At 47.0% G+C, this 23,538-nt stretch overlaps 1 protein-coding gene across 4 annotated transcripts in view; it reads left to right on the forward strand.

Moving 5' to 3' along the window:
• The window catches only part of ush2a (Usher syndrome 2A (autosomal recessive, mild)), a 126,221-nt gene that overhangs the window by 36,576 nt on the left and 66,107 nt on the right, over positions 1–23,538 (forward strand). For all 4 annotated transcript variants that reach the window (XM_029145283.3, XM_055507189.1, XM_041070128.2 and 1 more), the window contains 27 exons: positions 53–190; positions 561–741; positions 1,100–1,263; positions 1,383–1,541; positions 1,624–1,852; positions 1,949–2,072; positions 2,142–2,289; positions 3,170–3,451; positions 4,103–4,278; positions 4,359–4,506; positions 7,726–7,832; positions 8,336–8,459; positions 12,613–12,743; positions 14,621–14,747; positions 15,309–15,410; positions 15,491–15,679; positions 16,003–16,133; positions 16,211–16,487; positions 16,601–16,825; positions 16,955–17,035; positions 17,852–18,040; positions 19,049–19,186; positions 19,777–19,852; positions 20,185–20,270; positions 20,765–20,924; positions 23,018–23,180; positions 23,260–23,407. In XM_029145283.3, coding sequence (XP_029001116.1) covers positions 53–190; positions 561–741; positions 1,100–1,263; positions 1,383–1,541; positions 1,624–1,852; positions 1,949–2,072; positions 2,142–2,289; positions 3,170–3,451; positions 4,103–4,278; positions 4,359–4,506; positions 7,726–7,832; positions 8,336–8,459; positions 12,613–12,743; positions 14,621–14,747; positions 15,309–15,410; positions 15,491–15,679; positions 16,003–16,133; positions 16,211–16,487; positions 16,601–16,825; positions 16,955–17,035; positions 17,852–18,040; positions 19,049–19,186; positions 19,777–19,852; positions 20,185–20,270; positions 20,765–20,924; positions 23,018–23,180; positions 23,260–23,407 — 4,203 coding nt within the window. The remainder of the gene's footprint in view (positions 1–52; positions 191–560; positions 742–1,099; positions 1,264–1,382; positions 1,542–1,623; positions 1,853–1,948; positions 2,073–2,141; positions 2,290–3,169; positions 3,452–4,102; positions 4,279–4,358; positions 4,507–7,725; positions 7,833–8,335; positions 8,460–12,612; positions 12,744–14,620; positions 14,748–15,308; positions 15,411–15,490; positions 15,680–16,002; positions 16,134–16,210; positions 16,488–16,600; positions 16,826–16,954; positions 17,036–17,851; positions 18,041–19,048; positions 19,187–19,776; positions 19,853–20,184; positions 20,271–20,764; positions 20,925–23,017; positions 23,181–23,259; positions 23,408–23,538) is intronic.

Below are 23,538 nucleotides of genomic sequence, written 5' to 3' on the forward strand. Positions count from 1 at the left end.
AGGTGAAGGGTTAATCCATGACGGTTTGTGGTGTTATTTGGTGTCTTAACAGAGCAGTTGCCTCAGGGCTGTGCACCATGTAACTGTGACCCCAGAGGAACAGTGGCAGGAACAGCCTGTGACAGCAACACAGGACAGTGTGTTTGTGTCCCCACACGCTATGGGAGGGACTGCAGTGGCTGCAGATCAGGTGAGTTGGAGTGTGTGTGTGTGTGTGTGTGTGTGTGTGTGTGTGTGAGAGGTTCATGAAATAAAGCTAAAGAGGCAATATTTAGTTTATAATGTACTGCATATTAACTTCATTTTCTATTTTTGAAGTAGTATTTTGAAGTAAAGCCTCCAAATAATATGTTTTTATATTATTTATGCAGCAATTTGATTCTTACATGGTTTTATTTGTTGACTAAAGTGTTTGGAACTGGGTTTTAAAGGCCAACAGACGGCGACAGACCCACAAAATAACAACTCCCAGGCTGCATGTACATGATCTGACCTAATATAAGCTCTGTGGTGTGTTCACGTGTTCAAACCCACGTATCGTCATGTTTTGGCGTGCGCAGGCTTCTACCTCTCTCCAGACCACAGCCTGTGTGTGGAGTGCGGCTGCCATCCCATGGGAGCGTCTCAGCGCGGCTGCGAGGACCGGACCGGACAGTGTGCGTGCGCTCATTCCTCAGTGGGAGGCCCACGGTGCGACCAGTGCCGCGACACGTTCTTCGGCTTCAACCCAGGCCTGGGGAGGTACGAGAACCAAAGTCTATCAGTCAGACGCACACAGAGGGATGTGACACGCATGCAGGTGAGCACACACGCCAGCAGGTGTGGTCTGTGTGAGGACAGTTCCTCACAGGGAGGAAGACACATGACTAACGTGAGTGAAGAGCTGCTTTGACCTTTACCTCCAGGCTGCCTCACACGTACTGTACATTCCTGGCTTGTGAACACACACACATGCAGTTCCCTCTCAGTATCATATGTACAGTAGCATAGTAGTATTTGTTGTGTTTGAGGGCTATGGCTGGAAAACATGTTTTCAATGGCACCTGTGCCGGTCGATATTTAGTCCTCTATAATGAAATCCCTTTCTTGTCTTCACCAGATGTCGTCCGTGTGCATGTGACCCGGTGGGCAGTGTTAATGGTTCGTGTCATCCAGGCTCCGGGGTCTGTGAGTGTAAGCTGCTGGTAACGGGAGACAAGTGTGATGCGTGTCAACCTGGAGCGAGTCACTTTGATCCGGAAAACCACTTTGGCTGCAGCAAAGGTTCGCTCACAAACAAAAGCTTTGTTTTTTTTAAATATATGTTTTGTTTTTTATTTTTTTCAAGTCGCTCAAGGATAATTTATTTATTATTTTTATTCTCTCTGTCTCCTTCTGTTTAGCACCTTCCCAACAACCTGCCCCTGTAGGGTTTGCCCTCAGCTACTCTTCCATCCGTCTCTCATGGCATCCACCTGATGCACCAAACTCTCACAGCCTCAACTACACACTCATCAGAGACGGGCAGTCAGTGTTTAGGACCCAGAGCCACTATCCCTTCAGTAAGTATCCACATACTGTAGATTTTCATTTCTCTCCTATAGATGAAGATAAAAATGTCTTCCTTCCATCTTCTTTCTCAAGGCCCCAAGTCCTTTGAAGACACCAGTTTGTCTCCGTACACCAATTACACTTACTGGCTTATGGCCGCTAACGTGGCTGGTTCCACAACAAGTGCACTGGCCTCCTGCCAGACTTTAGGAGCGCGACCTGCAGCAGAGCATCTTCATTTAAACCATGTGGGACGCCCGGGACCAACCACTGCTAGCTTTAACTGGAGCGCGCCACGGAACGATACGGGCCCAGTGGAGAGGTAAAAGGGGAAGATGGGCGAGAGGAGGAGGTGGCTGTGACCCAGGACAAGAGATGGAGCAGGAACAAGGACTGATTAACATTTTCTTTATTCCAGATTTGCGTTATCCTTGACTGAATCCTCTAGTGGAGCGGAGCCCGTCATTCACTACACAGGTTCATCCACAGAGGCGGTAGCGAGTGGTCTCAAGCCGTTTACTCAGTACACTGTGGTTCTAGAGGTACAGCAGCACTTTTTAACCATCGCCTCTATGTACAAGCTGGAAAATGACCATCCTGTCTGTGTCCAGGCGTGCTCCTCTGGGGGCTGCACGTCCACGGCGCCTCTGTCTCTTCTGACAGCCTCCGCCCCACCACAGAACCAGCCCCCACCCAGCGTCAGCGCTGCAGGACCTCACGGGCTGCGTGTCTCCTGGGAGCCCCCCGGTCGCCCAAACGGTAGGGCTAGAACGGCGGTGCACACAAGTAGAAACTCACGCACTTATGTAGGGAACGAATTACACCCGTCTATGACTAACTGGAACGCTTGACTAGTAGCATGGCTTTCAGGCTTGTTAGCGTAAGAATTTGACACACACAAGCCTAATAATACACACTGCCTTGGGTAAATCCTGAGAGCTTTGTAATGGCTTTAAGGCTCAGTGTCAAACAAAGCCCCATAACCCGGGTTTCTCCCTCCGCTTGTGTGTCTTGTATGTTTTTCTCTCAGTCTGGTAATCTGCCTCCCGCCGGTGTCACAACAAGCCCAGTTACATGTTCATCCTTAATGTTCATGTCATCAACTTTACTCTCAAACGCTCTTTGTGATTATTTTGGATTTGCTGTACTAATAATGTACTACCTAAAACTACCTTTACTCAGTCTTACTACCTTTGTAAATCTTAAATAAAGCAGACACAATCAGTTGAGACCTTCTTCAGGATTTTACTGGCAAGGAGTGAGCAGTTTACAGCAAAGGCAACTTCCTCTCACTGAAGAGAAGACAAGGATTCAGTGCATAATATGTATTGCATTCTGGGAGGTGCATAGTCACACAGTACGTGGGAAATATTTTCTGCACAAAGCAAGCATTGGGCTCATCAGATAAGGATGCTACACACCGGTACTTCCTATTTCTTGCAGAGCAGAAGGAGAAAACTTCAAAGCTATAGCACAGCTAACGAGGCTTCAGCAAAATATGTTTCAATGATTAAATGCAGTATTTTTCCAACAGAGTTGCCTACAGCGTCCAGTTTAACTGTCCAGTGGCAGCAGGGTCTCGTTAGCCGTCCCTTCAGTCACACTGACTCCTGACTAATCCTTCATACTTTCTGAACAGGTGTTATCACAAAGTACGAGGTGTTTCTTCGTGGACCGGTGGACTCCCACAACAGCTCGAGTTCTGCTGTTGAGGAGAGGGTGTTCTTCAGCTCCGGTTGGCTGGATCCAAGTGATCCCCCAGAACTGCAGCAAAGCAACAGTAGCGGCGTGTCTCCCCCTGAGAGCAGCACTACTGTCCCAGGGCTGCAGGCCTATTCCACCTATCAGCTGAGAGTTGTGAGCAGCAACATGGCAGGAAGCGTCTCATCAGGTTGGACCACGGCACGCACCATGGAGGGAGGTCCGTATTGATGCATTTGAACTTAAATCATAAGGTGTGTGAGGCTTCATTTGAAGATGGCCTCCAGCTTCTAGATCCACAAAGTCTTTCTTGAAACACTAATTAAGATGTTGTGCCTCAGATTTGCCTTCAAGTGTGACAAAGACCATAGTGAGTTTGTAGGTTGTGAATCGTAGATACAGTAGGTGAATGAGTATTATTTGATTCCTGTATTACTTGATTTGCTATAATAAAAAAATCATTTTATGAAATAAATAATGTGAAAATCGAGCAAGTTGTAGAAAGGAGCGAGGAAATGAAGGAGGGAGTACAAACTGGGGGAGGGGAAACTCATTAAGGTATTTGAATTTCAAAGAGATGATATGGCTCATTAGGACTAAACGATTGCCTCCAACATCACTCTGAGCCGTGTGTCTGGATAACAAGCATATGATAACACCATTTTAAACGTGGACAGTTTGTGCACGTACGTGCGCTGCGTTCGGAAGAAGAGCGTGGCTGTTGCTCCACAGCATATTTCCCTGCTGTAGATCCCATCGACCGTTCAATAAAGGGTCCTTCTGTCTAATCGGTGACGTGATAGTGGACGTCACAGCCTTAGAATTTACTCCATTACATCCAAATAACATCCACACGTTCTCCTGTCTCCAGTCCCAGAGTTCATGGCTCCTCCAGAAGTGTCTCCACTGTCACCCTCCAGTCTCCAAGTGAAGTGGAGCACGGCCGAGGGCCAAGGGGTCGTCGCCAGGGGACCCGTTCTGGAATTCCGCATCAACTTGTTGACTGAGCAGAGCAACAACCCCTACGCGCCTCCAGTTGTCAGTCAGGTCAGGTGAAAAGCCTGTGAGGTTCAGCCGCAGCCTTGAGGTTGCATCAAGCTGCGTGTTTTACTCTTTTCGTTTCTCAGGCCCTGCACAGAGTCGGGCCGTCGTCCCCCCCTGTTTACACAGTGACGGGACTGAAGCCTTATCACGTGTACAACTTCACCGTTACGCTCTGTACGAAGACCGCATGTGTTACCAGCCTGGCGAGCACGGGACGAACCCTAGCAGCAGGTAAATGCTGAGATCTGCGTCTCACACACACACACACACACACACACACACACACACACACACACTGGGGACTTGGGTGGTGGCAGCGCCTCTCATGTTAACCAGAGGGGCTATTCATGGTGAGCTGCAGTAAAAACAATTTACTGCTAATTACAAGAAGAAAAATGTGGCGTAGCACACGCTCGCTGCCGGCCATGAATCACGCCGTTAGTCAGAAACACACACGTCTGTCTCGCCTTTAAATTTATAAGCATTTTGGAAGTAGGACAAATTAGCTCGAACGGATCAGCGCGGCTCAACGCCACAGAAACACAGCAATCATCCTGCACACATACGCAGGCTTGACCCCTCCCCAAACACGGTTCCATCTGTTCACTCATGGGCTTCTTGTCTTCTTTGTTTTGCTTATTGTGTTATTTATTTTTTGTTTAGGTGAATAGACAATGGTTGTGAAAAAAGCCTTTCATCTATAAATACTTGCTCAGGGATTTGTGCTTTTGAACACACTCTAAACAGCTACATCTGTCGACACAGTGAATATTTTAATTTCATCCGATTCTTAAAAAGTCCTTCCTTGTGTTTATTGTGATGAATGATGCTTCATATTGTAATCTGTGGACTTTTTTATGTATTTTTAATGGCTACATCTGTTGACACAGCAACAGTGTTTATTTCAAGTGATTCCAAAGACTTCTCTCGACTGTAATACAGTACACTACAATATGGCTTATTGTACCCAGTTGACTTTTTGAATGTATTTTTAACAGCCACATCTGTTACTAGCGATTTGTTTCATCCAAAGCCAAAAACGTCCCTTGTTTCACGTATAAGAAATGATAATGGCATATGCCATTTGGCAGTTTTTTTTAGACAGAAACCCATTTGCATATCATGCTACTGCAGTGGGTGCTGAGCTTTAGTTGACGCTCCACAGCAAATATCACTCATGTTTTTTTTTTTAACTATTAAAAAGTAAATAAATAGGCAGGAATTCACAGATGAGATTCTAAGTGCATTTAAAGGCACTGAAGCAAACTCATCTGACTTGTTTGAAAAGGCTTATTGCAATAAAGCCTTTATAACCTAAATCAAAGACATCCCAACCACAGCACAAGCATCATCAGCAATATCATTAAGATTTATTTCTCTAACCTGAAACCTTTCTGGTCATCGGTTTCTAACCTACCCAGAATCTGTTAATCTCCAAATACTTTTATCACAGTTCTTTAAAGTCGAGTGTGCATGAACCCTGCTTGTACATGTCTCCCAAGCGAAGCGGCGGGTAAGTGGCACTTCCCGTTCTGATGCAGTGACACACGAGTCTGAGCCATTAGAGCTCGCCGCCATCTGCTGTAAGTCAGCAGACAGCATCTGCAAAACCGCTGGAGCTGCACCACAGCACATGACTGAACATTAGCTCGCACACGGAGACGGGACGCAGCACAACGCAGGGAAGGAGCCCTGTGTGTGTGTGTGTGTGTGTGTGTGTGTGTGTGTGTGTGTGTGTGTGTGTGTGTGTGTGTGTGTGTGTGTGTGTGTGTGTGTGTGTGTGTGTGTGTGTGTGTGTGTGTGTGTGTGTGTGTGTGTGTGTGTGTGCGTGTGTGTGTGTGTGTGCGTGTTATTGATCACCACGTAAAGTGAGCGGCTAATCAGGGGCTGATGGTGATGTTTTATGTATCCTACATCCATAAAGGCTTGTTCTACAAGACACACACATAGTGACATGCACGCATACACAGTCACACTGTAACACCACTCAACAGAACAGGAACTTTATTGATTTACGCATAATTGGCCCGAGGCCCTTCTTGAGGAGAGAAATATGCATGGCAGGGGATCGCCATGTCAATAAGTGCTGTGCTTGTGTGCGTGCTGTAACTGTACGCTAAGAGCCTGTTAAGACATGTCAGCCGCTGTAAAAACAGAAAACACACACACACACTCGCTCCCGGGAGCTGCCCCGTGATTTAGCTGCTTCATTACCGGCTGGAATTAACCTTTCTGCTTGACTGTTAACCTTGTGTGTGTGCGCGTTGGAGCCGACTCGCGACGGGACGGGTGTTTTTTGTCAAACTGAATGTGTCGTAGTGTTAAGTGCGTTTTAGTCCATTTAAAGCAGGATGCAGTGAATTAATACGCGGCGCACACAGATTCCGCTGCAGCACATTAGAAACCCATTGATCAGCACGGAGCGAGTCGACCTCCTCAACTCCACGACGCAAACACGTGTTCATCTGTCAGAGTGTGTGAAGTCGTTCTGTAAAATGTTTTCCACCCTCTAGGTGAGTAAATAGTAAATAAAAAGCTGCTTTGAAGTTCCCTCTCTTACTGGACAGTGATGAGTACAGACTTTAAGGTTTAGTTATTCACCTGCAGAAACAAACCTGGCACATACATGTATTTTCTATCATGGTAGCTATCAGCCTCTATGTGTGTGTGTGTGTGTGTGTGTGTGTGTGTGTGTGTGTGTGTGTGTGTGTGTGTGTGTGTGTGTGTGTGTGTGTGTGTGTGTGTGTGTGTGTGTGTGTGTGTGTGTGTGTGTGCATGTGTGGCACAGTCAGTGTTCTAAATGTCAGCATAGCTCAAATTGAATAGACTGGTAAGCTATCGATTGGCAGTAATTTATGGTTTGATACGCCAAGATGAGCCGCCTTAGACAAGCTGTCCACTTCCCTTTTAAGAGCTCTATTAGATCTCACACTGAAGATGGCCGGCGTGTGCGCCACTAAGAGCTAATTTACTCCTACACACACCATTTAGACTATTACTGAAACACACACACACACACCGTGATGGAATGACACTTAATGCACACATCTTTCCCATCTCTGCACCAGTCCATCACTTGCTATGTTTCTCTCTCTGTTCCTCAGCCAGTCGCCGCTTGATTTATTTATGATACATGTTGAGGCTGCGGCTCCAGTAGCTCCCAGTGTGTTTCAAAGGGACATTTAATTTAACATCTAAAGTGCAAGAGGGAAATTAAATTGACCCTCTGTGAAATGAAAATGGGACTTTTGTGCAGTGTGAACATACAGTAAGTGTGTGAGAAATGAATAAAGGCGCGTTTCTACTGGAAAAAGCAACTTCAGGACCACATTCGCTTTATTCACTGCTACAGTATCTGCACTGTCACAAAGCTGAGGTATTTATGCAAAGTAGACTCAGCAGCTCGTTTAAGGCAGACGTTCTGATCTGTTGCTGCCTTTCTGGTCTCAGCTCCAACGGGACTGTCCCCACCTCGATTACAGCAAGTCGATGAAAGCACCATTCTGCTAGACTGGGATGCGCCCACTCAACTCAACGGACCTGCCCCGCTCTACCAGGTCTGTGGAAATATTCTAATGGCCTTCATTTGTCTGTATGTAATCTGAGACAGTGGTGGTCTGAGAGTCCGGTTCTTTGACACAGTATTCATGGTTTACAGAGGATGAATCCTGACAATTTATTTTCGATAGTGATCAACATACTATATTATTATAAAGCACTATGCAGATTCCCACATAAGTCAATGTTTTTGTGATCCCCTGACCTTTTGCCGTGACTATCATCCTAATATCCCACATTGTTCAATATTTAGATTTTCAATAGGTTTATTCATGTATCTTAACCCGAAAACCCACAGTAAGACCTTACAGTATAATGCAGAAAGCCCCAAATCTGTCCTGTAGCGCCTCAGGTAGAAACCTCCAGCGGCACCAGGATCAACAGCAAACACTGGGCAGTAAAAACAGACCCGCAGAGGGGAAGAAACACATCCTGCAGTATTATTTACTTTGATCCATACAGTTGTCGGAACAAAACATCACATTTTCATTCACATCTCCAGGTGGAGAGGACGGACGTTTCCCTGTCAGATCCACAAGTTCCTGTCGTCAGAGGCACCAGGTTTCCCAGGAACGGCTACTTTCAGTTTCCCAGTGACACTCTCCCAGTCAACACTGACTTCACAGGTACAGTAACCGTGTGTTTGTGCAGTGGGTACACACTGTTTACATGGACGTACAGCGGTGTCAGCATGCAGTGCTTGTGGCGCAGTCTGTTGGACTTTCAGAATGACTTCCCCAGTCATCTTAAAGGACAATTATCTTTCTGTTTACCAGCATCATTAGAGGGTTGAGCTGCACAGCCAAACATGTTCTGCTTCATCTGCGAACATCACCCAGTCTGACGCTCATAATTAATGACTGCTGATACTAATCAGCAGGATTTGAGCGAGCGAAGCTCCTCGATGCCGCTTGAGATTACTTGGCTGTCCTGTACAAACCTTGTATCATGTTATGCTTTCAGTGTGAATGTGGTTTACATCTGATGGTGAAATCAGGTGAAAAGCCATGGGTGGAAAATTCCTCACACATCTTACTGTACCAACAGATACCAAATAGTTTGTTGTTCTAATTTCTCTAAATATGAAGCCAAAACCTTTTGTTCCTCGTCGTAATCCTGTTTTATCGCTGTGCTTCCACAGCACAAAGCTAAATAGATCTCTCCGAATGCTGCCAGCAAATGCATGATGAGTTTTTCTATTGAGAGGTGCCTCTCATCTCCTTCATAAAGGGTAATGGATCAGACAATCACTTTTAGACCGGATCTATTCTGGACCATCAATGTGTCGGCAGTCCTCAAACCATCGCCCTTTTACAACCATCAATACTAATAGCATCATCTACAGACAATTATTCCCATCGAAGTGCACAGAACAGCGAACAAATCAAAGCCAAATTGGATTATGAATGTAATGCAGTGTAATGCCCCCTCGAGAGTCAATTGATCACAGAGGAGAGACTCGTCAATCGCTGATGTCTTGTGGAAATCTAGTGGCTCCAACAGTGACAAGTGTAAAAATTTCTAAATGAGTTAAGCTTTAATACAAAACCCTGACACTGTTTTTACTACAGTGTCAGTGAACGACATGGAAAACTTTTCAAAATCATAACTAAGGTTTATTTTATGACGTGTCAGAACGGGGAGCCGATATGTTTTTTTCTCCATGAACCTTATTTGCCATTTTAGGAATATTAATGTATTGCTTCCACAAATGTCTTACGGTGTCAATATTCCACATGGTAAATCAACCTGGTTCACTAAGCACAATCACGTTATTTGCCCTTTCACCTGTAATTTTATGGCCACTTTACCCAGATTATTTTTGTCCAAATAGGTTGTTTTCCATGTCCAGCAATTATAATACGAGATCCTGTTTCCATAAATTAGAAGTCAGTTTGCCTCAAAGTAATGATGCTTCTTAATGCTGCTTGAGTTTAATGCACTTGAGGTCAGAACCTACCACCCTGAATCTTACTTTAGATGAAACCGGATTATAACCATATGCAGTTATGCTCTGATATGAATACTCTGTAAGTGCTTGTTACCATAAATGCGTGTTAGTCCATTAGTCTTGTCTGTGTTTTTGTACCTACAGCTCCATAATGTGACTGTCTGGGATCAAAATATGTCATTTTCATTCTAAAAGAAATCCATTTAAATGGATAATGGCTCGAAACGGATTATGTATAGTCCTCTCTCCTCATTTGTATTTCTTAACTACTTGAACCTGATGTGGGCTGACTGGAGCGAGGACGATGGGCTGCTTGTGAGTCCACTAATCCAGATGCAATTCATCAAGCCACACCAAATGAAGAGAGATGAAACATTACAAACGCATTTCAGAAAAAAAAAGAGAATGAATGCAGGAACAAACAGAGTTGGATCACTTCCAGACGTGTTTTATACCTTACACGGCCGCCGCAGCGCTGCAGCAGCCGAGCGGGAAACGCAGGAAATGTTAAATGATACAAATTATTTTTCCTTAATTAATATGATTGATTGCCAGGCGCCGGCGTTGAGAGGAAAGGGGGAGAAATGTGTGAAGGGAAAGTTTGCACAGACATCATTAGTTTTTCCCCATTTAAAGATTAATCAGAAGAGGCTGGGCTCTTTAATTCTGTCATTTGTATATTTAATGGGCTGCTGCAGAATCTATGGGTGTAATTAGCTAGCTGCCGCGCTCTCATTAATACGCCAGGCTCTGATTAATGCCAGCAGAGAGCTAACATGACTGGAGTTATTCAGGTTATGTTGTGTAGATGATTACACACAACCTCCACTGTTTAGTGAGACAGAGAGAAGAGAAACAGCGCAGTAACACCAAACAATACCACCTCACAAAGAAGACTCAATTTCAAACTTTCCATCATTTTAATATTCGATAAATGTAGTGTGTGACGTAACATAAATCGCTGTGAATGTGTGTGTAAATGTGTTCGCTCGCCTATAATGTTTTATAAATATACCTCAATTTAAATATTACGAATCCTTCAAATAAGTTGATAATGTCAGCTGAGTTGATTTCATGTACTCTCACGTCAAAATACAGAACATTAGGCAACACATTCAGTGTTTAAGTAAAAGCAGGGAAACGTGTGACATGTTTTTCTCTTGTTACAGTACTAGTCAGTTTGTTGGTTGACATATTTCCATTGAGGCCAGTGAGGGTCTTTATACAGTGTAGTGTTGATAAGCTTCTTCTGTTTAAGAGTGAGGTGCGTGCGTGCGCGCGCGTGCGTGCGTGCGTGCGTGTAAGTTACCTGTCACAGTTTGTGCTCAGGTTCATCTGTTGATGGCTCCAAAGTGGTTGTCAGTGTGAAGTAGCACAAGTCCTGTGGAGAAATATGAAGGAAGTAATGCTGAGCATGAGCAGTGTCACTTAGACGCTGCATATTAGGACCAAGCACATGTTCAGTGTCCTTCACTGGATTCCTGCTGTACATGTATGGTTCCTTTCGGTGACATGGACCTGTTAGTAGCGCGTGATAAATGGATGCTTCTCATCCCTCTAGAAAGCACTATTTGGTCTACTGGTCACAAGTTACAGCTGTAAAAAAGAGTTTGGAGGAAAAGTTCAAAAAGAGACGGCGCGGAGCTGGATGCAGGAAGACAAGTTGTATTCAGAAGAGGTAATAGGTGGTAAAAGGGCGAATGGGAAGAGAACGATAAGAGCGAGGTTAAAGGAAGGAAGGCGTAAGATATCAGCAGAGTGTGAAACGGCGAGAGAAGGTTAAAAGGGGATAATGTAATGTCAGGGATCTGTCATGACTTCACTCATCTGCCTGGTGACAAGGTCGTGAATGTAAATGACACACGTCTGCTCCACGTACACGATGTTGGACCAACGTGGAGAACGCTGCACCCCAACCTCTAATCAGAACCCAGAATCATAAAGCACAAAGAGGCTGCGCCAGTTAAGGTCCAGTTTACTGGTTGAAGCGATGGGTTTCCTGTTTGCAGCTGCGCCGGTGTGATTGACTTAATGGGTGCGAGCCAGTGAACCGACGGCTACGATTAAATGGGGCAAAAGTACTTTTCATTCAACAAGGTGTAAAAGGGCTGATCGGTATTCTCCCTGAACTCGCAGTGTGGCGCTTTGACTTCTCTCCATGTTAAGTGAATTCACACAGTAATTATTTAGCCAGCGCCGGCTCGGCTGATGGACCCCCAGACCGCCTCCGCTCCGCTCCTCAGATCTTCCCACACTTCTGTTCTCTGCAGACGGAGCGCACGCGCCTGCGTTGTTCGCTGGATCTAGTAGTGGATTAGGACTCGGTCTCTGATCCGCAGTAACATGACAGGATGACGCGCGGGCCTAACTTTCTCTTTGCTGCTGAGATCTCAGACGGATTCACGGTTCCTTTATTTTCAGTCCACCGCCTGTTTTTTGCCATTTTTTTTAATTATTACTTGAGTCGTTGTGGCTCGAAGAGACAAAAGCATGAGATTAGAAGTGAAGGCAGGTCTGGTCTTTCTCAGCTTCCTGTTTTCCCTAAAGTAGAACAGTGGTGAGATTATGACTGCCAGTTGGCTTTACAGCAGAAAAGAAGTCGGCTCAGCTCAGAACCAGATAGACAAGAGGAAGTAACATGAAGTACATCAGTCTCTAAAAGTCTCTTGTCAAGTCTGCAGAAGGTGTGGTTTGCCTGGAGGCTTCACTTCATCATCCTGTATGTCATTGGATTGTCTGTGCATGTTAAAGGTTGAGGATTCTCTCTCTCTCTCTCTCTCTCTCTCTCTCTCTCTCTCTCTCTCTCTCTCTTTCTCTCTGTGTGTCAGGGGTCGAGCTGAGCTTCAGGACTCGCTCTCCACACGGTCTGCTGCTCGGCGCCTTCTCTCCTGGACGCCAGGAGGAGTTCCTGGCTCTTCAGATCAGGAACGGACGCCCTTACTTTCTGTTCGATCCACAGGTATGGAAGGCCAACTTTATTACACAGTGACCAGTTGACCCTTAAAGACAGATTAAATGCAATAAAACAATGCTAATTAGTATTAGCATCATATTGTTACAAAACGTTTAGTCAGAAGCAGCGTCTTGTCTTGAATAAAACAACTGGAGTTGCAGAACTGCCAAGTGGGTTTTTTTCCTGTCTACAGTAATTAAAACATTGACGTGATTTTTTATTACTTCTCTTTTGTTCTACTTACTTCACTGACTTTCTAGTCTTCAACTGTCTTCTCCTTCTGATCCATTTCTCTCTCTTCTATTTCTTCCTCCTGCACTCGTTCGCGCAGTGCCTCCCATTTTCTCTCTCTCCTCCTCTAATAAATGTGATCTGTAGCCCCTCATTGGTTTCTGTCAGGGAGACAGGGAAAGGGGGGAAAAACTTTGAAAGTGTGTCAACGTTTGAATTGGACTGCAATTAACTCATTCCCTGCAGTCACCGCGCGTGAATACCAATTGCAAGCTAATTAAGCTTTGCACCCCTACGCTCGCGCGCACACACACACACACACACACACACACACACACACACACACACACACGCTCACATACATACACAGAGCTGCTTCCCTTATCCATCCATACAGACACATGTAGAGGGGTTAAAGAGTCAACGACTTCCATGATGAAAGCGATGATGGGAGATGATTACGCACACTTCCATGAGGCCACCAACTAATTACGCACTCAGACAAACACACTTACGCTTTCTGTTTTCATCCTTATCACTATCCGACACTTCATCATCACGTCTCCATCAAAATCTAACTATGGGTCGTGTCGGTTTCGGCACAGTGGTGTCTATCAGTCAATAGATCCTTGTTGACGTGCAGTGTCTGTGGTTGTGCGCAGTGGAGTATATGTGTGTTTTCTCCAGCTGAGTTGATTCCTTTGTTTAGGCTAGTTTGGGGTAATTAACAGTGGGAGTGGTGTCACGGCTTATTAGTGTTCCCCTAGATACATATAGCTGGGCCCATTACTTCCCCCTATTAGCCTGTTGAGCTAGCCTAATGGGATTACTAGTGCAGGGGGGTAATTTAGCATGACACAGGGAAGTGATATGCTCATAAATATGTGCACACGAGAGCTGCCACACACACGTTCTTTAAATCACGGACACTCCACGACGTCCCCTTAAACGCGTATTAGACAGAAAATGATTTCCAGGGTTGATCAAACTGGTGGAAAGTTAGATAAACTGAGGAGCGGCTGTGTAACCTGGCGAGGCAGATTTCCGGCTGGGACCCTGTGGCTGCATCCAGCTTCGTCTGACAGTCCACATGTTGGAGCTTTTTCAGCAGTTCTTGGTTCAATCGCGTCTTACTTATGGGTAAAACTGGTGTTGTCCAGACGGGTTCAGAGTGAGTCGGACCGAGACTAACTGCCAATCGAACAATTCCACTTGAGCCGCCGCTGTGTCTTGTAAACGCCTTGCTCCAGGGCGTGGTAGTAGCTGACAGTGGTGTTGTTAAGCGGAGCTGTCTGCTAGTTAAGACGTCAGACGCTGATGTACTCCTACAGTCACACATTTATCGATCTAATCATTAAATCTTCATCACTGTGTGTGCGTGTGTGTTTTACTCTCCTTTTACTGCGCCACTCTTTGCCTTCTTGCTAAAAGCTGATCACAACAATGATGTCATACTTAATAGGTGGCAAAAAGCCCTGTAACATCACTTTGATGATTATACGCGCACGTGAGAGCAGAGTGTGTACTGACTAACGGTGTTCGAGGCCTTGCCTCGTTGGTACGACCTCGGGGTCAGTGGGCCTCGGTTCAAAGGCAGCCATGTCCGTTGAGCCGGAGTGTTGTGTTAAAGTCCCCGTGTGTTGGGCTTTTAGGGCTCGGCGGTGGCGGTGGGCGTGCAGGGCGACGGAGGGCGCCGCTACGATGACGGACGATGGCACAGCGTGGCAGCGACGAGGCGAGGGGCCGTGGGAACGATCGTTGTGAACGATCGATACAGAGGTAACGCTGCTCATATTCATACCTGCTGTGTGTGTGTGTGTGTGTGTGTGTGTGTGTGTGTGTGTGTGTGTGTGTGTGTGTGTGTGTGTGTGTGTGTGTGTGTGTGTGTGTGTGTGTGTGTGTGTGTGTGTGTGTGTGTTCTGGAACGTCTATGTTTGCCTGCGTGTCCGTTACAGTATACAGTATGTAGATGCACTTCTATGTAGCTACAGTAAATCCTGCGGCTCCGCGTGGAGGTATTAACCAGGTCAATCCCAGCCTGATGAGAAAGAAACACTCTCACGTCCTCAAATGCAATCTGGCAGAAACTCTGTGAGTGCAGCCCACCTCCCGCCTCACTCGGACTCAGACCTCTGCTGTTAGTCATTCTCCCCGTTTGCCATTACCCCCTTTTACGTCTCTATAGTTTCAAACCCTCCTTGTTTTCTGAATGCAGTGGCTTCGTGTCATAAATCCAGCGGAGTGTTGTGCATCTGAGCCGCTGTATCCTCCTTCCCTTCCAAACCTTTGCTCTGCTCTTTTAGATTTACTGTCCTATTGTATGTGTAACACCACCAACAGGAAGCGCATCAGCTCCCAGTGGCAGCACCATAATCGGTGAGAACACGGGGGTGTTCGTCGGAGGGCTGCCTGACGACTTCACTCTGCTCAGACAGGATTCAGGTGAGTTTCTCCACTCTCTGCTAGCATTTGAACTTGTATAGTTTTGGGGGAAAAGCCTTTTCTATTGCTGTCTTCCTCAGGTGATGCTGAGCTGGTGCAGCAGGGTTTCTCCGGCTGCCTCAGGGATGTGACTTTTAAGATGAGTGACAGCCCATCGGAGCAGTGGAAGTCCCTGGACTGGTCAGGAGCCGTGAAGAAGGAGGCAGCGTCTGAAGACTGGGAGGGCTGCCCCGGTCAGACTGAGGAGGGGGCACATTTTCTAGGACATGGTAGGATCCTGTGGAGCCTCACTGAGAGACAATACATCATGCATTGTAGTCATATGCAACTGCAGTAACTAAAGAGTCAGCTGAGACAAAGGAAGGCTTCATAAGACGTTGGTGGTAATGAGGGCGTTGTTTCATGCTGATGAATATGGTGATGATAAGTTAATTGGCCTGTTTGTGAAAGATCAGGTAAATCAATAATAACATGCTCCATCCACGTGTCGTGGATATGACGCCACATTAACGTTGGAAGGTGTCAGATGGTTTGTTCGTGTGGGGTCAGAATCAATGCAGTAACTGAGTCTCTGATTATTTCTTGGTTGCAGGTTACTTGGAACTGAGCAGACACGTCTTCAGCGGAGGACAGGACTTTGACATTTCGATGGATTTCAGAACCGACCAGCTCAATGCTCTTCTGCTCTTCAGCTACAACATGCAGACGGAGGACTACATGCTGGTGGGTGTCGCGTCCCATTGGTTGAATGCTAACACATTCTGTACAGGACCAACTGCAGCGCGTGACGCGTCTTTCAGGTGGAGCTGGACGGCGGCCTCCTGTCTTACATCGTTGCGGCCGAAGGTCGCGTGACTGAACTCAGCATGTGGGTGGGCCTGAGTTACTGCGATGGAGACTGGAAGCAGTTTTCGTTGGCCAAACGCGGGTCACTCATTTCGGCTGCGGTCAACGACTGGGAAGAGGAGACGAGGGGAGGGGCGCGACCGGGGCGGCTGAGGGTGGACTCACACCTGTACGTGGGGGGTGTTCCCACAGGGCTTACGCATCCAGCTTTGGACAGAAGTCACAAACACGGTGAGATTATAATATCACACCTTCACTCTCTACGATCATCTTGCAGATCAGGACTTAACAAACGCTGATATTTCGCTAGGTTTGTTGTATTTTTGTCCTCTCGTCCCTCTCAGGCCTCGGCGGCTGCATCAGAGGTCTGACCATTCGAGGCGATGAAGCCGACCCTCCCGCCAGTCAGCACGTTAATCTCTTTGCCGCCTCCCGCCGTTCTGTCAGAGTCTACTTGGACGGTTGTCCCATCGGTGAAAGCCGGTACCACTGCAGAGGAAATGACTCAGTGTTGGTGTACAGTGGGAGAGAGACACAGGCCACCGATTCTAATCTACAGCCCTTTGCTGGTAACAACGCACAGAGCAGTACAGTACATGGCCGATTGAACCACCTGGACATTATGTAGCGCATTAGCACCATTGTCTCATGTTCTCCCTGTATCTTCTCTGTCCTGTGTGCTTTCACACAACTTAAAGAGTACTTGTATAGGGTTGTAGCCTCGGCGGTGGGGGGCTGGGCAGCAGGGCCGTGGCAGAAAGGACGCACGCTGGGCAAAGGTGAGACGCCACTGTATGGAGCACTTGCCTTGTGCTTTTGGGTTGTTAGACACATTCATTTAAAGGCCCTTATAGGAGAACAATAAGGCCCTTAGATGTGAGAGGGTGTCACAAGGAGTCAACATCCCCTCTGGTTTGTTCTGTGTTTCTATAAACGCTGTCTTATGTACAGTAGCAGTGTAAGAATTAACCAAAGCCGCTGATATTACATGTGCCTGGATGTATGAGAGATTGATAAGGCCACTATAAAGGGCATCCCAGTAAAAGGCTGTTAACCCAGAATGGCCTTTGTGGTCTCGCGTGTAATATAAAGCTGCTCGTTAGTAGCGAACGATACACTGGTACGTCTCAGTGCAGCTCGATGTGACCGGAGAGAGAGAGATGGAGAGGTGGGGCTCGACGGGGAACGTCCAGCCAGGAAGCAGAGCGGTGAGCTGAGATGATGGAGGGAAAGTGGACGTCTGAGTCCAGGTTGAATAGGCAGAATCCTGACCCACGGAGGATGTCAGGGAGCCAGAGAGGAGAAGGAGGAGGAGGAGGAGGCAGCCGATTGCTGTGAAATATGCCCTAGAATGAATGGCTGGCTGTATTAAATCAGAGCTGAAAAAGTTACTACTCTCATAAATACTATTTATGCTAATGCTGAGGTATGATTTACTGGGCCTATTAAAACACAGAGGAACGGGGAAGCTTTTCCGTTAACCTCATATGCTCTCTACCCGTCTTTTGTTTGTTTCCGTTATTTTGTTTTTATTCGTCTGCCTGTTCTGACTCCGTCCCCTCTCTCTCTCTCTCTCTCTCTCTCTCTCTCTCCAGTTCCCAGGTCTGTGCCGCCTCCCACCTCCGTGCAGAGCCTGAACGGCTCCAGTGCCAAGGTGAGCTGGGAGTCGCCCACAGGCGACATCAGAGGCCTGATTGACAGGTATGAGTTGAAGGCCTACGACAGCGGGCGTCCTGGAGCGGCCCCGGTCACAGCCACGTTCCTGGCTAACGGAAACCTCACAGGTAAAACGCGCACAGCCGTCCCACGGTCGGGTTTATGAATGTAGACATAAACGCCCGCTCGCTCCCAGGCAGCCTGTTAATGTCTCCTTGGCAAGTCCCCAGCATCAGGAGACCGTCTCCTTTTGGACCGAGACACTCAGGACTACCCCGATGATGTCATCCCCTGGCATCGCTCCTCTTCTCTCTCTCTTTGTTGCTCACTTTTCGATCTTTCTTCTCTCCACCTTTTATGATGATGATGGTAATGTCTCCGTCCGCTGCTGCTATTCGTCCCTCCTCTCATCCAGCCGTCCATGTCTCCAGGCAAATATGAAGATGAGCTCTCTGGCTGCGTCTTCCCGCATGTCTTTCGCGCCGCTCCCCGTTCCCTCCCTCTCTCTCTCTCTCTCTCTCTGCCAGACATTAAGTCCACCGTGATAAGGTTTCTTGTTAATTTATGATGGCCTCGACACCTGACTGCAGAATTACACCAACGGCTAAAAAACACAGAAAGCAAATGAGGGTGTAATGGCAGCGGAGTGGGGCCCTGGCCCCTAATTGAATTAAAAGACAGAGAGAGAGCTCAAGGAAGAAATGGGGAAGGAGAGAGAAAAAGAGACCGAGGATGAGACAGGCACGCAGAAAAATATGCAAAAGAGTGGACAAGGCCGGGACGACTGGGACAAAAAGCATCAGAGGGAGACGACTGAAGCTTTACAATGAGAACAGAGGCCGTTTGCCAAACGCAGTAAATTTGCTTAGCAACAGCCGCACAAGCAAACAAGTAAAGCATCTAAATGACACTATTGACGCAGTTTGACGCCTTATTTCTGGCGTAAGAAGGTTGAACTCGAACTCAAAGGAGACGGTAAAAGTCATTTGGCCACTGAGACGCTGTCGGGACAAAGGTGCATTAAAGGTCACGTCTTTTTACAACGTCGGGAAAAGAAAAGCAGAAGTCTGACTGAGTGGAGTCTGTGGGAACATTTGTGATGGTGTGTGTGGCCGTCTCTGTCCCATCCTCTGCAGGTGTGTTGTCAGGTCTCACTCCAGCCACTCGATACACCGTCACCGTGAGCGCCTGTGGTCACGTCGGCTGCTCTGAGAGTCCTCGTGATGACGGTGGTGATGACAATGTGGGATGGAGTGTCACAACCCCAGAGGAAGGTAAACCAGAAGGACCAGTGCAATGTGGTTTAACATTATTACTCATCTCCAACAGTTGTTACAGCTGGATGCGAATCTAAAGCAGAGCATCTTGACCGTGTCTGCTCAGACTTTGAGTTCTAAGGAGAGACGAGTCTGACTGAACGTAGAGGAAAGGAGAGGAGGAGGAAGATGTAAGATAGTTGAATAGGGCAGGACACACAATGATTAAAATAATTTAGCAGGTGTGTGAAAGGCAGCCGGTGCAGCAGCCACTTCCTGCTCCGCGATGTCACGCGAGAAGTGAGATTTCTCTCCATGCGTTGGCTGCTACATTAATCTGTGTTGGACTAACTGGCCTTGTTGGGGAGATAATGTGACGGCAGGGGTCAGTTCAGAGACGGCAAAAATCAATCTGAAGTAAAAGAGAAAAAACAGATTACTGTATTGATTCTCGCTGAGAACAGGGTCAAGGCACTGGTCTGCGTTAGGCGAGACTGGAGAGGGAGCCTATTTACAACTCACAGCGGCCACGGTTGATGTGAACGTAGCTCGTTGACCATATGATCCCATTGCTTATGCAAACCGTAAACCTATTCCTTTTATTCCAGCCCCGGACAGTGTCTCCCCCCCGGCCGCAGCCTCATCCCCCACAGCTCTCTACGTGACCTGGGAACCTCCAGAAAGGTACAGTGTTGCTGCTTCTTACAGCGGCGTCACATGGTAGAAAAAAGCTGTGCGCCACTTTATTAGGTACAGATGATCCTCTAAATGTAACGGACTGCAATAATCCAATAATAAATACACGGTAGAATCATCACCTTTCTGACAGCTTGGTCTGACAAGCGAGGAACCATAACCTTGATAAGCAAAAGTAATGGCAGAACTACTGTATAGGATTGAATTAGTCAAAAGTACCTAATAAAGTGGCTGTGAGTGTGTGGTTCACCTAAACAGGTGTTTAACATAAAGACAATCATACTATTAGCCCTCATTTTGCTTTTCTGTCCCAATGACAGGCCCAACGGAGACATTGCAGAGTACCTCCTCTATCTCAACAACCAAATGGTCTACAGGGGGAAGGAACGGCAACACAACATCACTGGTAAAGACGGCTGTGTGTGCCACAGTGCACTTGTGGAGGGATGGTGGCTTGGCGTGAGGACAAGGAAAAGCAAAATGGAGTAGGGGATTAGCATTTGAAAGAGGACAGAGCATCTCAGTGCTCGCCGAGGGAACGGCACTTTGAAAAAGATCGCAAAACACTCGCGCGCACGCACACGCACACATGAGAAAGGGAAGACAAAAAGCGCTACACAGTTCGCTTCTGAAGCCTCCGCTGAAGAGAGTGGAGGAAGGTGCGAAACACGTGTCACATGTCTGAGGCTAACGTCCTGCACCATGAAGCTAATCAAGGACCCACATGCTGGAACCAGGAGAGTCGAGCGGTCACTGGATATCTGACTCTGCACATTAAGGATGCATGTATCCTCAGCACTGGGTTAATAATTCCAAGTGTCTGATGTTCACAGTGATCGGAAGGATTATGGATGTGGTAATTATACAGATTGTGCAGCGATGCATTCGTTTCCGTTTCAGGCCTCGGTGTCTTCTCCACCCACGTCGTGGCTCTGAGCGCTTGCACTTTGGCCGGATGCACCAACAGTTCACAGGCGACAGTGCTGACCGCTCAGCTTCCTCCTGGGCCTCTGCAGGCGCCGAATCTCACGCTGCTCGACTCGAGGACCATTCTGGTGGAGTAAGTACAGTACAAGCCTTGACTAAGCATTTAAACAGAGTTACTGCATGTTGTTGCACTTGACCTTCGACCTGTAGAGGGTGAGGAGGATGATGTGATGTGTTGATGTAACAAGAAAAGGCCTCGTCAGATTTGTTCAGAGTAGTTTTAGAAATACATTTATAGCTGATGATTAAAATTTAAATAACAGATGTTAAATATTTGTATCTATAGTCTATAGACATGAGAGAGACGTCTCCGTGTGTCAGATACTCACCAGGTGTGGGAAGGCTGCATATTGCCTTGTTAGCACATTGGTAATAGGCAAAGGTTGAGGGATCATACTCGGTCAATACTTCTCTATTATATCTGTGAGAAAAGCTGAGAAGGACAGAGAGCAACTGTGGAAAAACTCTGAGGACAAATTGGAGCAGAGAGAACGCGAGTGAGAATTTGAGTGGAAATGTGGGGGATAAAAAAAAAGAGTGAGAGAGGAGGAGCGAGGCTGGAGGATGGGAACAACAACGGTATCAGCAGATTTCTGCGCTGCCTTCACCTAACGCCAGCTGACACGGACGCCTTCATACGTGTAGGAGCAGACGTCCGCGCTGTCAGACGTGCGCTCAGCCTCGGAGGCAAAACAAAGACCCTGACGGGCCGCGTTCTGCCACCGCAGCACGATGTGAGGTGAAGATGAGGATGTGGACTAGAACCGCCTTTGACTCAAACGCACCAATCAGGCGCAACGTGGTGACCACGGGCAGGTGACGTGAACATGGCTGATTCCCTCTTAGTGGGTGGGAGTTACTGCAGCAGACCATGTTCACGCTTTCAGGGAATCGCTGTTCGCTGATGATGCGGCCTCTTAGCGCACAACAACTAGTTCGGCCTCGAATTCCGCTGATTACATCTTCAAATGAGGCGACAGGATGACACGCAGACGCTGAACTCACTGCATCTCAAAATCATCACTGCAGTGAATTATGATACAGATTATTACAACTCCCCTTTGATTTAGTTTCTCAAAAGTAGACATACATCATGCTGCCAATTGAAAGCGTATAAATCTTATAATAAATGCGCTAGATTAGCCACAGTGGCTAATTGTGTGCTAACACACACTCATCAGTCATTCAAAGACTGGCTTTTAATGGGAGGAAGCAAGAAGGAATCCATCACTATAAAACGGCCTCCGTGTTACAGGCTGGGCCGCGTCCCTCAGGACAGTTTGTGGAAAAAGGTTGTGCTGCTCTTTTCTCTTTCTTTGAACTGTAATTGTTTTGTGTAACATCCCATTTGACTGCAGCATTACTGCAACACAATGTTAGAATCAGAGTGGAATGACCCCCCCCCCCCAGGAAGATTAGAGGGTGTGATATTAAATAATTTGATAATGGCTTTTTATATAACAGGCCCAAATCACATAATATTTGATCGGAATGACACCGTCAGCAGATTCTGTAAAACAACAAACGACAACACTGGTTCAGTAAAACAGGCCAGTCTGACATGTGTGAATCACACTGTTTCTCTGTCCTCTCTCTCTCTCCTCTCTGCCGGGGATGACCTTCCAGTTCTAAATATAGAAAAGGAGACACTTCACTCTAACAAAGGAAACAAACTGTGTGTGTGTGTGTGTGTGTGTGTGTGTGTGTGTGTGTGTGTGTGTGTGTGTGTGTGTGCGTGCGTGCGTGCGTGCGTGCGTGCGTGCGTGCGTGCGTGCGTGCGTGCGTGCGCGCGCGTGTGTGTGTGCGTGTGTGAAACCTTAGCTCAGCACTGTTTCTCCGTCTACATGGAGATGGAAGCACGACGATAAAGGAACACAGGGCAGACACATACTGCAACAGTGACTGGATAAAAAGTCTGCAAAGACAGTTCCTCATCTGTTTTGCGCATTAACACTTGATTGTGCCTTATCAAATGAAATACAAGCACACATTAGCATGATGATTGCTCTGACGCATATATCTGTGTGTGAAATAGTTTTATGCTGCACATTTCATATCTTCAGAGGAAAGTTATTACTAAATACGAACAAAGAAATATGATCCATATAGTGGAAGTCAACCTTCCCCCTCAAACACAGCAAAGCCAAAGCAGTCTCTGTTCTCCAGGTGGTCCCGGCCTGCTCAGCTCAACGGCCTGTTGGAGTTTTACTCCATCTTCCTGCGTCGCGACGGCGACGAGCCGGTGCTCGTCTACAACAGCTCAGAGCCTTGTGAGGATCACGCGCTTCGTAACCTGACCCCTGGGACGGCGTACAGCGTCACAGTGGCTGTGAGTTCTGACTCTTTCGTAGTTTGAATTTACAGATTCCGTCACTAATCCACTCCCCCTTTGTGTGTGTGAGCGTCAGGCCTGCACGGGGGGCGGCTGCACCCTGAGCCCTGCCAGCCAGGCTCGCACCGAGGAGAGCACCCCGGAGAACGTTCCTGCGCCCCTGGTCGCCTCTGTGTCACCACACGAGCTCAATGTGAGCTGGACCCCTCCTGACACGCCAAACGGTGAGAGGAATGTGCTTAGTAAATTACATGAATCATTATAATAATGTAAAATAAATATAGTTTCATTTGAGCTAAACACCAATATACAATATACAGTCCACTTACCTTTTTTTCCAAGGGAAGAAGACTTT

The sequence above is a fragment of the Betta splendens genome, chromosome 3 (assembly GCF_900634795.4).
Source record: "Betta splendens chromosome 3, fBetSpl5.4, whole genome shotgun sequence".
NCBI classification, from domain to species: domain Eukaryota; kingdom Metazoa; phylum Chordata; class Actinopteri; order Anabantiformes; family Osphronemidae; genus Betta; species Betta splendens.